Source organism: Triturus cristatus, chromosome 8, assembly GCF_964204655.1.
Source record: "Triturus cristatus chromosome 8, aTriCri1.1, whole genome shotgun sequence".
NCBI classification, from domain to species: Eukaryota; Metazoa; Chordata; class Amphibia; order Caudata; family Salamandridae; genus Triturus; species Triturus cristatus.
The window spans coordinates 698,276,796-698,290,610 of NC_140591.1; the positions used below are offsets into that span (position 1 = coordinate 698,276,796).

Sequence of the window (13,815 nt, forward strand, 5' to 3'; positions counted from 1 at the left end):
ACCGGGTTCATGTGATGAAGATGCCCCTGATGAATATCAGGACCCTCCGCTCTATTAATGGGGTACGACTACAGAAGTCTTGTAACAGAAGCAAAGCCAGAATCACAGAAGGCCAGGTAAGAGATACTAGGAACTGAGGAAACCGACTCATGATGACCAGTAAGCCGAGAATGCAGGGGTACTTGAAAATCACAATTCAAGGACTCTGATATTACCAGAAGAAGGCGCAGTGGCTAGTGCAGCCCACCTCAAGAACACCTATGTTTCAGTCACTGCGAGCCATGGCAATGACAGCAATACCCCACTGTGGAACTGCACCCACACCATCTCCTTCACACATCCTAAGCACCAGGCTTTGGACTTTATCTACCATAATAGGGCATAAACTGCACCTATGGACACTTTGAACCGTGGCGGGTGGTGTACAAATCCAAAACACCAGACCCTGTAGCTAGATACAAGAAGTGCTTCCTCCTTTACAGACTGTATTGTAACTGTACAAAGCACCACCTCCTTTCTCAAACTCATACGAATTCGCAGACTCAGAAATATTTGACCCCAAAAGAAACTACAACAGTACCTCCTAGCCATCAACCTGTATCTGGCAATTAAACAATTCTTTCCTGCTTGTCTCCTGTACTCATAAATCATTGTTATTAGGAATGCTTATACAACATGGTTTTAACTTTTGCATAGTTTTAACATTTGTAAGAGACACTGCTGATTCAAACGCTTGAAAAGGGACTGCTATTTTATTTATTATTTGGGAGGTTTCGATAGCCCTCCTTCCATCTGGAGAATGAAAGCACCGTACACATAGACCATACTACATATAACACTGGCATTAATAACAATACAAATTAAACAGATAGCACGGTTCAGAGAGGGGGGATTAATACTGAAGAAAAAACATCAATCTGCATCCGACTGGGAAAGGACTGGTTAAAGCATAGAGACTGGATAACATATTTGGTATAACTGTCATAGAAGTCTAGTATTAGCATCAGCAGGGCCACTGGAATTATGCAATTCTGTGGCTGCTGTGATTTTCACATAATTATGGATATGCCACATAATCCATCATCTGCCGCATAATCTGCAGATTTTAACATAAAATAATTGTTTCTAGCTCAAACTGATCAAAAGTTACAAAACATATGGTGACTTGGGTTTCTGCGCACCTGAAGGCTTTTTGCAAAGGTTGGCTCGTCATCTTTCAGTTGCTTATTGCTGTATTTGGATGTTAAATCAGTACTAATTAAGGTGAACTCTTCTCAGACACCGTTACCAGGTGTAAAAATGACAAAATACAAAATGTGCCCCATTATGCTGCATAATTTGCCTTTTATTGATGCATAATTTAGCCAACCCTGCCACATAATTTGGTCCTTCTCTGCCACATAATTTCAGTGGCCCTAAGTATCGTGAATTAATTCAAAGTGGATCATACTGAACGCGTCATATTGTGAGGCTGGGGTTTAAGCTAAGTGGTAAGAGGAGATAGCTTAATCAACAATTCACTCCTATGTGCTAATGTGTCACAGCATCAGTAGGCAGATGGACCTACGCTGATAGGCAACCGCTCTCCGCACAGACCAGGTGCTCCAAAACTGCAATTCAGACACTTAAAATGATCCTGTCAAGCCACATTACAAATACATCTCATCAACATACTTCGGGCTGCATTTTAGCTTACCTGAGAGTACACGGTAGAAACTAGATGGGTTGAAATTTTCAGCAGTGGTTTACCTCCATCCACCCATTTAATTTCAGGTCCAGAATGCTATAATAAATTGAGGAGAGGGGAATGGAAGAAAAATATATTATTAGATGTCTCACATGGACCCTAAGACAATCATAACTGCATAGCTTTAACTTTGGAGAGTTCTCTTCTTAAGTCTTTTATTTAAGGTAAAAAAGTCAAGAGGAGATCTTTAAATTAACGGTTAAAGTATCTATTTAACTATTAAACTCTATGAAGCTCCCTGTGAGAGTGTGTGTGTGTGTGTGTGTATGTATATATATATATATATGTATGTATATATATATATATATATATATATATATATATATATATATATATATATATATATATATAGATAGATAGATAGATAGATATAGATATATATATCGTACCTTATGAACAAGAACAGTGGAGTGATTTGCAGAGATCGGGTCCATACCTACCAGGAAGTACATGAAAACGTATACCATTTCAGAATTATTACATACCTCAGGGCGACTAAATATTATATGGAACTTCCAATATTGGGACACAAGTACATATTATAGGATATGTCTGTTCATGGAATAGAGTGGAAGGGCACTGGACAGATGCAAGGGTAGAGTTAATAAGCTCACTATAGAAATAATGTGCACTTAATTATTGCTTGACTTTTTGGTGAGACATCTGCAGAAATAATTTGAAGAATTCATGCAACTATAGAAATTTCAACCAAAAGTAAGAGGATGACAAACTATATAGCATACTCTAGATTGAAAATGGGTCACTTATACGGTATTGCACTGGTCCTAGCTACAATATGTAGGCTCTGGCGGCTAGAACAATGTGAAGATGCTTGTATTTTCACAAAATGCTAATAAAATACGTTTCAAACAAAACAGTGTCAGAAGAGAGTAACATTTTTACACCATTCTTCAAATATAATGGAGTAGAACCATAAACAGAATTATGGGCTCAACTGAATACCTTAAACTTCCAACCTTACATTCTAAGACAGAGACAACTTCTTTGGGACGAGTAAAATGTACTCCGTCTAGACATACTCACACTGGCAACAAAATTTTCCATGACCTACATTTTCGTCATCAATGACACCAATATAAAGTGTGTTGCAATACATTTAGAAGCAATAACGGGTTTTTCCAGTACTAGTCAATGTTTTTAGGTCACGCCTGAGCCAGTGTGCATGCGCTGCTCTGCGATGCTTCTAGTAATCACTTTCAACTGTAGATTTTTTGTGCTTTTTCTTTTTTTTGCTCACAGGCTATTGGCCTTTGCGTGCGTCTTTCTAAGAAAGATGTCCCACCTCCTCTCTCCCCTGGCCTAGGGAGCTCGGGACCGAGCAGCAGCGCGGGTGCCAGCTGCATACCTCACATTCCTGCATGAGTGTTTGTAGCTGTTCGGGTACATTTGTATCCCAGCATGTGCCTCTCCTCCTTTGCTTCTGTATGGGTGGTAACTCGTGTTTGTGCGTCCTCTTGTCTGTTTTTTTGTGCATGTTGTGACTCTACGTTTGTCCATCGGTGTAAGCCATACAGTGCCATCCATGTGGGTGTGTCAAGTTCTGTGTGTGTGAGACAGAGCACAAGTATTTAAATTCAGTGGATGACCAACAAACATGTCTCCGCAACTTATGTCAACACCAAACACGACGAAGGCGCATTAAACCCCCACTTGTGTTGTGTCCTTCAAAGTGAAATATCTTCTCCTAGTAAATGTAGCATTTCTTACCTTTTACAATCTCCTCCTAGTCCACACCTTCACCCCGCAGCTCAGACCCAGGTGCCAGCTGGGTGCCTATGCCTACCAGTATCACTCACACTCTGATGATCCTGCAAACCGCCCTGTTAAAAACGATACTTTTAAAAAAAAATAAAAGAATAAAAGAATGACTGGCAGTGCCCAGTGCTTTTCTCACAACCCCGTCATAGCCGCTGAATGCCGCGGTTTCCCTGTACCAAGGCTGCCTAGTCCTGATTTCACCTTGTGTCTCTCTCATCCATCACCAGGCACACCCTGTTCTTTTATTTCATTCCTACCGGCTCGCTTTTCACCCCTCAGGTCGGTCTACCTTTGGCAGTGTTTCCACGGGTTTCTTTTCACCTACTTTCCCCTATGCCTCCTTCTCTCTCTTTTGTTGTGGGATGAAGTCTGGTGATGAAAAAAAACGTAATTCTCAGCCCCTCAAATATATCTGGGTCCCGCCTGCAACCGCCGGCTCAAATTAAGCACTAGTAGTTAAGACTTAGCTGCGAAACACAATTACAGAAGCGACTCGTACGTATTGCAGGTGCATGAGGAATTTTGGCAAACATTTAAATGGAGTCAGAAAGCCAACCCGGGCCTGGGCGGAGGCAGCGTACCACGGTTTTGATGTCAAGCTGCGTCACATCACACAGTGCGGCTTTGCAGCACCTCGGGCTGGGCACTTCTCGTTAAGAGGCGGTGGTCGCAGACAGTCCAGCAGCTAGGACAGCGTGCAGCGCGGTATCTAATTAACATTTCATTAACTAGGGGTTTACATCTCCTGATGGAGGCCAAGCTCACGCCATTGATGTGCTAATTCCCCTCTTCCTGCCATTTTTTTCTTCCTCTTTCCACTCCATCCATCGTCCCCTCCATAAAACAGCATCATTAGCGGCTCCCCTTCCCACCGCCGACACTCCCCCTCATTCCGAGGCAGCGGGCTCTTTGCCCTCCGCATCTTTTTTGCAGAGTACACAGTGTTTAGCTCTTGGTTTTATTACAAAAATTCAAGTTGGTGAAGCAGGGGACGAGTAGCGGACGGTGATGTATGTCCCGTTTGTGGGAGCAGCTGCCGTGTATCCCCAATCACTTCACATCCCCCTGTGATTCTATCTATTTCCCTATTAAGTGCTGAATGTAGCAATCAGAGATACAGAAAACACCACTAGGGGATGGGTTCATAAGGGCAATACGTCATAGTTGCTGGTGTGTAGTTACCATGCACACAATGTTTGGGGGATTGCATAACTAAATACTTATAAGGTCCCAAAGGCGAGACCTATTGGCTATGCCAATGCTTGTGTAGAAAGGGTATGGCTCGAAATTTAGGAGCATTCTTTAGATGAGCACACAACGTAGTGAACATGTAATTATAGTGAATGGTTTAAATCGAACCGTATTCCCAGCTGTAATCTGAGGCATGCTTTTAACAACAGAGATCTGTGGATGACATTTTCTTATGTTGACAAAAGCGGGTTGGAGAAATGATGGCAGTGCTAATGATGTGGCTTCAAGCTTAGCCAATTAAACCCAAACACTGCAGGATATTAGCAAAAACTGATTTAAAGTGATTGCAGCCCTGCTCATAGTCCCAAACAACCTAAAGTTCATCATCTGCCTAGTTATGAAATAAGGATCCTGACACTTCTTAGCATAAGGTAAAGTTTAATATTGGGACAAGAATAGGAACCCTATCTAAGTGGCTATTTCACACATAAAATTTTGCATGAATTAAAAACAGTAGAAGGTATTTAGAAAGGTTTAAATTTGCAGAATGTTTTCTGACGTTCTATGGAGAATCATATCAGTTTATAATAATCTTAGGTGCGTATTATCCCAATTTGTATCTGCAAACAAGTCTGATTCAGTGCTATACAAATAATATAAAAATCCTTTTAGATTTCCATACCTTGCCTATCCCAAGTTCCTGGTAGCTGAGGTAGCCTGGAGGAATATTTGCAGAAACAGGAATTTGCTGTTCATTAGTCACTACACGCCCATCTTTCAGAAGCGGAAGCCAGGCATATCCCACTGCAATTAAAGCAGAATAATTATCAGTACTGCAAAGATTCACATATGTAGATCATATTCATTGGAAACCTCGCAGCAACTGCTAGCTGTGTACCGTCCTGGTCTCATCTCATTAGGACATTAGGACTTAGAGGTAATGAAATGTAATTGCTTCAGTAATTAGCCTTTTCACTTTTAATTGTACAGAAAGGCATGCGTTACAAAGTGAACAATCTAGTAAAAATCATTTACCCAAACCTGGGATTGTGCAGTCACAGCTCAACATATTGACTGTATGGGGAAATACCTCAGAAAGAAGTGAGCCGAACACCATTACACCCCTACCCACTCGTCCTTAAGGTTCGACTCTTCCTGTGCTTGACTTGAATCCCAAAAAGACCTAGGGCCCTATTACGAGTCTGGCGGTCCATGGACCGCCAGACTCATGGGGGCGCAGCAGTGGCGGTCTTCCGACTGCCCCATTACAACCGGGGTGGCCGGCCCGCCCTGGGACCAACGCATCCACCATCAGAGATGCCTGGCGGTGAGGTCGCAATATGCTTGGCGGGCCGCTGCGGCCCTGACAAGCATAGTACGAGATTGCTCACCGCCACACTTTTCATGGCGGTGCAACCTGCCATGAATAGTGGGGCAGTGAGGAAACAAATTAGGCCCTAGAGGGCCCCCTTGTGCCTCTGCGCCATGGGGCCCATGCAGGGGGGCACATGTTGTTCCACCATTTGTGCATGCACCCTAGTACCTGCACGGCATGGACTTCAGCAGTCCATGCCATGCAGGTACTGATTTTGACTTTCCCATTGCGATGCCTATTTCATCGGGTCTGCCGTGGGAACGCAAAATAACAGCCTGCCAGACAGGAGAAAACTTCTAATCTGGCGGGCGGTTCAAACATGTATATGGCGGTGCTTCCTGCACAGCCAAACTCATAATAAGACCCATAGTATTTAGAAAGTTCTTATAGGAAGCCTACTGGACTGTAAGCACAAAAATATACCCATAAGTTAACTGAAACTCCTATTCTTCCTCCCCCACCCCGCCCGCAGTGAAGCCAAGTGATATTAACAGTCATGACTGAAATACAAAATGTTTCTTTAGCCAAACCTTGCGTTTCTACAACATCTCTCCTCTTCGTACTCCCTTTGGTCGTGTTATCGCAGCTGACGTGGTAGAATGTAAACAACAAGTGATGCTTTTCATGGAGTTGCGTGGGCAGCTCTATTTTAATCTAAAAGACACACAAAACACAGCTTTTTGGCATGTGAATGAAAAACAAACACTCCACCCCCAGACCTCATGTTGCAGAGACAGAATGCTGGTGCTCAGTAAACAATGATTTACATCCAGATTGTTTGAGGATGAAATATTGAACTTTTTGGAAGAAGGAGAAGGTTTTAGAGACAGTAGGGGATGGAGAAATAGGCATTTAGTTAAAAACTGAATAATATACAATACATGTAAGAATCAAAACACAGTTTATTCTAACTGCCATCACGAGATGGTGGTGCGCTTACTTCCCAACTGCTATCACCTTTATTTGTAGAACAAAGAGGGAAAATACTACTGTGAGTCCAGACACGTATATATTACTTCGGTCTAGTTGTTCTTTTAAAGGACGGATAAGGAATCAATGGACCAGGCAGAAATTAATCTGTGAAAGTGCTGTACATCATCAGCAAAGCTTTAACACTAAATTACTGTATGCCACGTATACGCTTTGTAGATGTTTGTAGGCCGTTACAGTATTTGTACAATACACAATAACAACAGAGGATATAATAGGAGAAATAGGAGAACCATAGGTCGGATATTTAGAAGACAACCAAAACTGCTAAACATATTGCATACGAACCAGAGATTTGTGCATCACAAATTCCTGATCCTGCTAACCAGCAGCACTCCTCTTCCATCGCTCAAATGCATGAAGCATGGAGGCATCCGACTCCTCACTCACTCCAGCTAATGCAGCCTTATGCTAGGATGCGCAACGCCTGGTGGTGCCCTACTGATAAATAGTTCTCAGCCGGGCGTCGACCCTAGAGAGTACGCCACTTAGGCCATCCTAGCAATACAGGCTGGAAAGTAGAAAGAGGAAGGTTACTGGACATCGCTGTAACCCCCATCTAAGGGTGTGGGGCTTATTTTTCTTAGGCTTCTAGTTGATGCCTTTAGAAAGAGGCTGAGGTATACTCTTGTTCTGAAGAGGCAGCCTCCTAAGCCTGGGATTGTCGTCGGTACCCTCGGTCTATGCCACTATGCCTATTTCGTCATTCTGAGTGCATTATCAAAAATGCAGATGTGTTTTTATTGTACATCACTCTAAAAAAGAGGCAGTGCAATGGTCAAAAATTGAATGTGTCTGGTCGGTTTAATTTCAGAATGCAATCCCATAGAAACTATATTCTTACAAATCAATAACATGCAAAGGAAACCATAAAATAATAAAAGCTGAAATAATTTACCTCATCATAAAATTCAGGATTTTGCTGGTGATGTAAAACTGTAACCAAAGCATTTTTTGTAAACACTGAACCACCTGGTCTGCCATATATGCACTGTGGAATAATCAAAACAGTAAAAACATTAAAAAATATATTTTGCTGATAAAACATTAAAAATTCTAGAGAAGGACAACCAGGTTCATAAAATATGCCTTTTCCCTGGCAACAATAATAATTCAAATGTAAATCATAGGAAAGAGGCAGCTACTTATTACGTGGCTGGGGCACCGCATCATTGGATTCAACAACATTTATTTCAGTATTATTGGTAAGGCGGCTCCTCACACAACACAACCTTTCCTCTCTCATTATTATGCGCTCCATGTTCAATTTACATCCAAACCTCAGGCAAGACAAGCAATGTTGAGGAACATCTTAATCTTATATTAGATTTGCTGTTTTATACTGTGCTCATGCTGTTTTTCAAATGCTACAGTTTCCATGAATTCTCTGGGTAGTTGATGGCTAGCACGGTTTGTGGATTTTGGGCTGTGGGTCTAAGAGTGAGTTACCATCTGTTGTGCATCTTGTGTTCCCAGACCAACAGCCTCCCCTCCTTTAAAAGATCAACCTACCACTCCTGATGTATGGATGCAGACACACTACCTGGATGCACAGAGAGAAAACAGTCTGAAGAGGAAGTTGAGGGGTTGGTGGGGGGTTAGTGTCAAGGCGCTTAAGTTGCTTCTCTTTACTGTGCAAAATTATCTTGTCTTATCCTCTGCCAAATAAATGTCTCATCGGTGCACAGACTGGGAGCACAGGATGCTGCAATACTCTCCCGATTATTCTAGACAGTGATCTGCATCTGGATGACACCGCCAAACTTGACATGCAAATAAAACGAATGTGAGCTCCTTGAAATAAGCAGTCTTCAAATTCATGCATTTAGAAATCACACAGATAAGCAAGACCATACAGTGAAACAAATATATTTATCACAGCTTTCCTAATGATTTACTACACACTTCTGCTTCGAAATTGTTCTACTTTAAGACTTTCTCCGATGACTACCGATGCTTTTGCCGTTAGAATGAGCTCTTTTTGTATCGAACACTATAATCAGTCTTGCAAGTACTACCATATCATGGCATAGTGCCAAAGTGCTATGGTACACTCAGAGTTGTAGCACTTAGTCAAAGTACCATCTTTGATAGGTCTACACTGGTAAGGATAGATAGCTAACAGTTTTACTATTGTCTTACAGCTAGACATTTTGATAGCAGTTTGAAAAAATAGAAACATTTGAGAATTTTCATTTACAAAACAATTTCAACTTCTGTGACAACAAAGCAAGTTTTGCCAAATTAATATGAGCATTAGTATATTTTACACTAGGATGTAATCAGTCTATAACTTTTATATTGCATTGTAACACTTGTAACACAAAAGGAAAGCGGCATGAAATGGGCTCCTATGTTCAGATCCCAGCAACAGTGACCCAAATTATTCATCCTTAAAATATGCAATGACAAATTACATTTAGCCAATGAAACATTTTGATATTCATTCTTACTTTGTGATGAAATGGTCATCCTTTTATGTAGACAGCTGATCAAGAGCCATGGCCAAATCAGCAGTCAGGTCCAAAATACTAAAAATATAATTTTTCACTCAAATTAAGAGCTTAATTATTTATAATTTGTAAACAAACCTTTATAGGTTGCGAATCTTCTTCATCCGAATCCCTGAACTCGATTGAAAGAGCAATATTTCTGGCCTGCAGCAAAACAAATAAATAAAAGATAACTTGGCTCAGCCTATAGTGCACAAAGAGACCATCTAAAACACACTAAAAAGAACTCAAGAGTGCTTTCGGTCAATCCTAGGTAAGGTTTCCGAAGCGCACACTCACCTTTGCGAAGGATTTTTGACTGTCATATTTCAAGTGCTTTGGATAAACATAAAGGTGATTGTTGTAGATGGTGAAAGGCTGAGTATGTTTTGGTATGCAGGGAACAAATTCCTCAACTTCAAACGTTACTACAGTCTTGGCATTGTTTTCGAACTGTTTCATGGGAATGTATGATGAGTTAACATAATCTGAAAGTATATAAAAAAATAATGAAGAACAAAATTGAAGTGAGCACAAGGTAATCATTTACATTCTTGTTTTTACTTTAGATTTTTGAAAGTTAAAGAGATCCTTACTTGGAAAATCTGGAGCCACGTTGTCAATCGTGATGTCGAGATTCCCCAAAATTACTGGAAGCTTGGCCATCTTCTCTGGTCTACAACATTTGGAAACAAAGCAAGACACCAGTGGTCATTATGTGCTCTACACTTGTACTCAATGTGACTACAGATTGTTAGATTAGCCTTTAAAAGTAGTAACTATAAAGAAGTGTCTGCATGAGAGGGCGTGCAATGACTGAAAGCAAGTATGGAGAACATGGCTGGTTGGCTCTTCAGAGGTACACAACTGATTCCAAGGTGATGCACTGATCAGCAATTATAAAACTGTGCCAGCTTCTGCAATTTGTTGGTTCAGCTGAATGAGATGACACGTAGTGTACCTCCCATTCAACCTATGTTAAATTTAAGAGAAACCCCATCATCGTAATTAGGCCAAATGGGCAATCTCTGTACATACACCAAGCAGTCAATGTGTAAGATCTGTAGTGGCCTACCTTACTGGGCAGCATTTCAGTTTCCAGAGCTCTCAAATCAGGCACCTATTGGAGTTCAATTATATCCTGCTATGGCCTGTGATTCAGTTCCTTGACTGCGGTACATAGAGTTACACCCATCATTACAATATAGAGAATGCAAAGAAGTAGCTCTGCAGCACTGGATCTATTGATTCAAATGCCTGGTAGAGTAATAGACACATTGTTAGATATCCCACTGCAGAGATGTATCTTATAGTACTAAATTTCTTTGAAGCCTCGATGTGTGTCACTGTGACCATCAAAAGACCATTCCTACGAGACTACGATTGCCACATAAGTTTGTTCTTGGCCAGAGCCTCGAATTTCCCCTGCATACATTTGTAAACATTAAAAAAAAAAATAATAATTCCTCCATAAACACAAAAATATTTTGCTTTATTTTACGAACACTTTGGTCTCTTTAAGTCACTTTTTGCTTTCCCTCAAAACCTGTAGGTTTCATATTCTGCACTTCCATTATGAAACTCGTGACCAACAAGAGGAACACTGATAAATGGCCCCACATAACTGCTATGGCGATGAGGTCTATAAATAATTCAGGGACAGGAATGAATGATCAGAAAGTTGGACCAGAGACCTAGAATGCCGCGAATTTTCACAGCATCGGAATTTGAAGGCATGGGAAGGCCCCTCATGCCCTATCCATCCAAATAATCTTGCTTGAAAACAAGACTTTTCAGAACCAGCCCCCATCATTTATTATATTTTCCATTTTCACATTGGTAAACTGAATGCTTCTTGCCAAGGTTCCCACTTTTGGAGGGTGTGGGGTTGAGATCAACCTTAGCTGTAATTAGCCTACTCCATTTGTAGTCTAGTCAGGATAATGTAAACTTATTATCACTGGCCCTTCAATATTGACCATGGTCGCCCATTGCTTCTGTTGAGTCTTATCTGGCTCCTGAGCTGGCCTACAGATATGGCAGGTTCAGATGATGTTGCACCTGGAGGTCAGGCTGCTGCAAGACGAAGCTCAGCACCACACACATTACTGGTGAATTCTAGACATTACTGAGCAAAGAAACTGACCCACTGTGCTGTTAGTAGAAGCTCAGTGACACTAATCAAGCCAGGGCTGCACGAGTATGACCAAACCATTTCGTACACTCTTCACTACACAGAATCAATTTAAGAACAATTTGGGGGCAGAGTTTGCCCTTTACAGAGCACAGTTGTCTTGGTTGTGCACTTGAGTGCAACAAACCTGTTTCACGCAGGGCATCCATTTTCTATTTAGACTACATTTGACATCTAATGTTATAATTATTTACTTTTCTATCCCTCTCCTGTTACATTGAAAACTGTGATAAATCTAAAAGTGCAGTGAAGGCAAAGACAAATCTGAGGTCCTCCTATACACCCAGCACACATTTATAGCAGCATGGTCCCTTCCCTGGGCAAGAGGTTTTCTTTTTAATGTGTAGGGTGTAGATCTACAAGAGAATTTCTACAGCAGATAACTTATTCTAGCCTCTCTATCATAAACTCTTCTTTCTGGACCTCAACAATCCTTCTGATATTTAACCAGCAAGGGAAAGAACCTCTGTGTGGATAACTAACAATTTTCTCAAATGGAATGGATCCAAATTCAAAATCCTTTCAATTTGTACTGAAAGAAATACATGGAAAACAATCTTATGGCCTATTGCCATGCCCCTCCCCCAAGACACAATAAAAGGGGTCAGAAACTTAGAGACCACACTTGAGCACCACCACTAGTTACTTGCCCAAACCACCAACATTTCTAAATCGGGCTACTTTCCTATGAAAATCCTTCACAGAAAAGTCACTTTCCTTGCATTTCTCAACAGAGTTACAGTTGATAATGCTTCTGGCCATTTGCACCCGGACTTTGAAAACTTTTTCTAGCTAGGTTTTCCAAAAAGAGTATTTTGAAAGTTCAATGAATTTAGACCTCCCTCATCTAGATTGCATTTATCCTGAGAATACAAGAAGTATCTATACTGGTTCTCTGTTCCTAAACAAATCTGCTTTGAATCTGCAAGTATTCTTCACAAAATCCTTTAAGGTAACAGGCCCTCATTTCTATCCATGAAATTCAAGAAATACCAACCTGTCCGTGGTTTATGAGACCTAGCAAAGGATTTAGATATGCCACTCCCAGCTTTAGATTAGCTGCTTCACATGGAAAATATTTTCGCCAAAAGAGTGCGCGATTAATATGTGGTTAATGCTTTGACTAAATCACTGACTTTCTCTAATTTTCAGTGCTGCTGTAGACAGCGCCTGAAGACTCTATACATGAGTGATCGAGTGCCTTAAATGTTAGCCAAATAAATAAATGTAGTTGAAATCCTGCCTCTTGAGGATGCATGTAATGTGTATTTCAGATTGTGTCGGTAGGCAAAAGTTTGACAACAGATGAAAGAGTGTACGAGTGCTGAATGTCCAATATGAAACCCAGGGTCAAACATTACTTTCAGTTCCTTTTTAGCTGAAAACATTGATTGAGGGGTCTGGTAGTGTTCAAATATGTGAACCTATCCAATTCAATGCTCCTCAGTTTGACAACCAAAAAATGATGCATGACACAGGCATCCAAACTGAGATGCAAACCTCTAACAAGTTAAGCACATCCTTTAAAGAAGGGACCAACTCATTAATTCTTTTTTTTAAACACAGCTTCCAGTTCAAGGGCAGTCTAAATTGGTTTGACCAATCTGACTCCTGTCTACCTGCACATTCTCAACTCCCACCGAATGGACAACTACCAGCGGAAACAGTTGGGCTCAAATTTCTGTCCGAATGATAAATAAACAGCAATCACAGCTGCACAGAATGAAAAGTTCCCTGCTTGTTTTGGTCTAATAACAGACAATTGGTGCAGCCTAATTTGTCCTGGGAGTGAGATCAACCAAAGGACTAAATCCTAAAATAACTCACTCCTCTTACAGTAATAGAGGTGTTCCTTATTTGTAACTAATTTTCTTGCTCAGATTGAGATGACAAAGGCAGCTTAAAAAAACTAGTTTTGCATCATTATTTGAGCATCAACCATATGGATGAGACCATGAAGCCTAGTTCCCTTTGAAAACACCAGACAGAGGTGATGCAACAACTATGGAAGGGAACCATGATGTCCAGTATTTTGCTCCGGAATTAT

At 40.9% G+C, this 13,815-nt stretch overlaps 1 protein-coding gene across 8 annotated transcripts in view; it reads right to left on the reverse strand.

Moving 5' to 3' along the window:
• Nucleotides 1-13,815, reverse strand: part of DOCK9 (dedicator of cytokinesis 9) — a 1,069,784-nt gene that overhangs the window by 410,447 nt on the left and 645,522 nt on the right. For all 8 annotated transcript variants that reach the window (XM_085622123.1, XM_085622117.1, XM_085622120.1 and 5 more), the window contains exons 16-22: nucleotides 10,171-10,250; nucleotides 9,875-10,062; nucleotides 9,674-9,739; nucleotides 7,981-8,073; nucleotides 6,623-6,746; nucleotides 5,400-5,521; nucleotides 1,697-1,783 (exon numbers count right to left, since the gene is read on the reverse strand). In XM_085622123.1, the coding sequence (XP_085478249.1) occupies nucleotides 1,697-1,783; nucleotides 5,400-5,521; nucleotides 6,623-6,746; nucleotides 7,981-8,073; nucleotides 9,674-9,739; nucleotides 9,875-10,062; nucleotides 10,171-10,250 (760 nt within the window). The remainder of the gene's footprint in view (nucleotides 1-1,696; nucleotides 1,784-5,399; nucleotides 5,522-6,622; nucleotides 6,747-7,980; nucleotides 8,074-9,673; nucleotides 9,740-9,874; nucleotides 10,063-10,170; nucleotides 10,251-13,815) is intronic.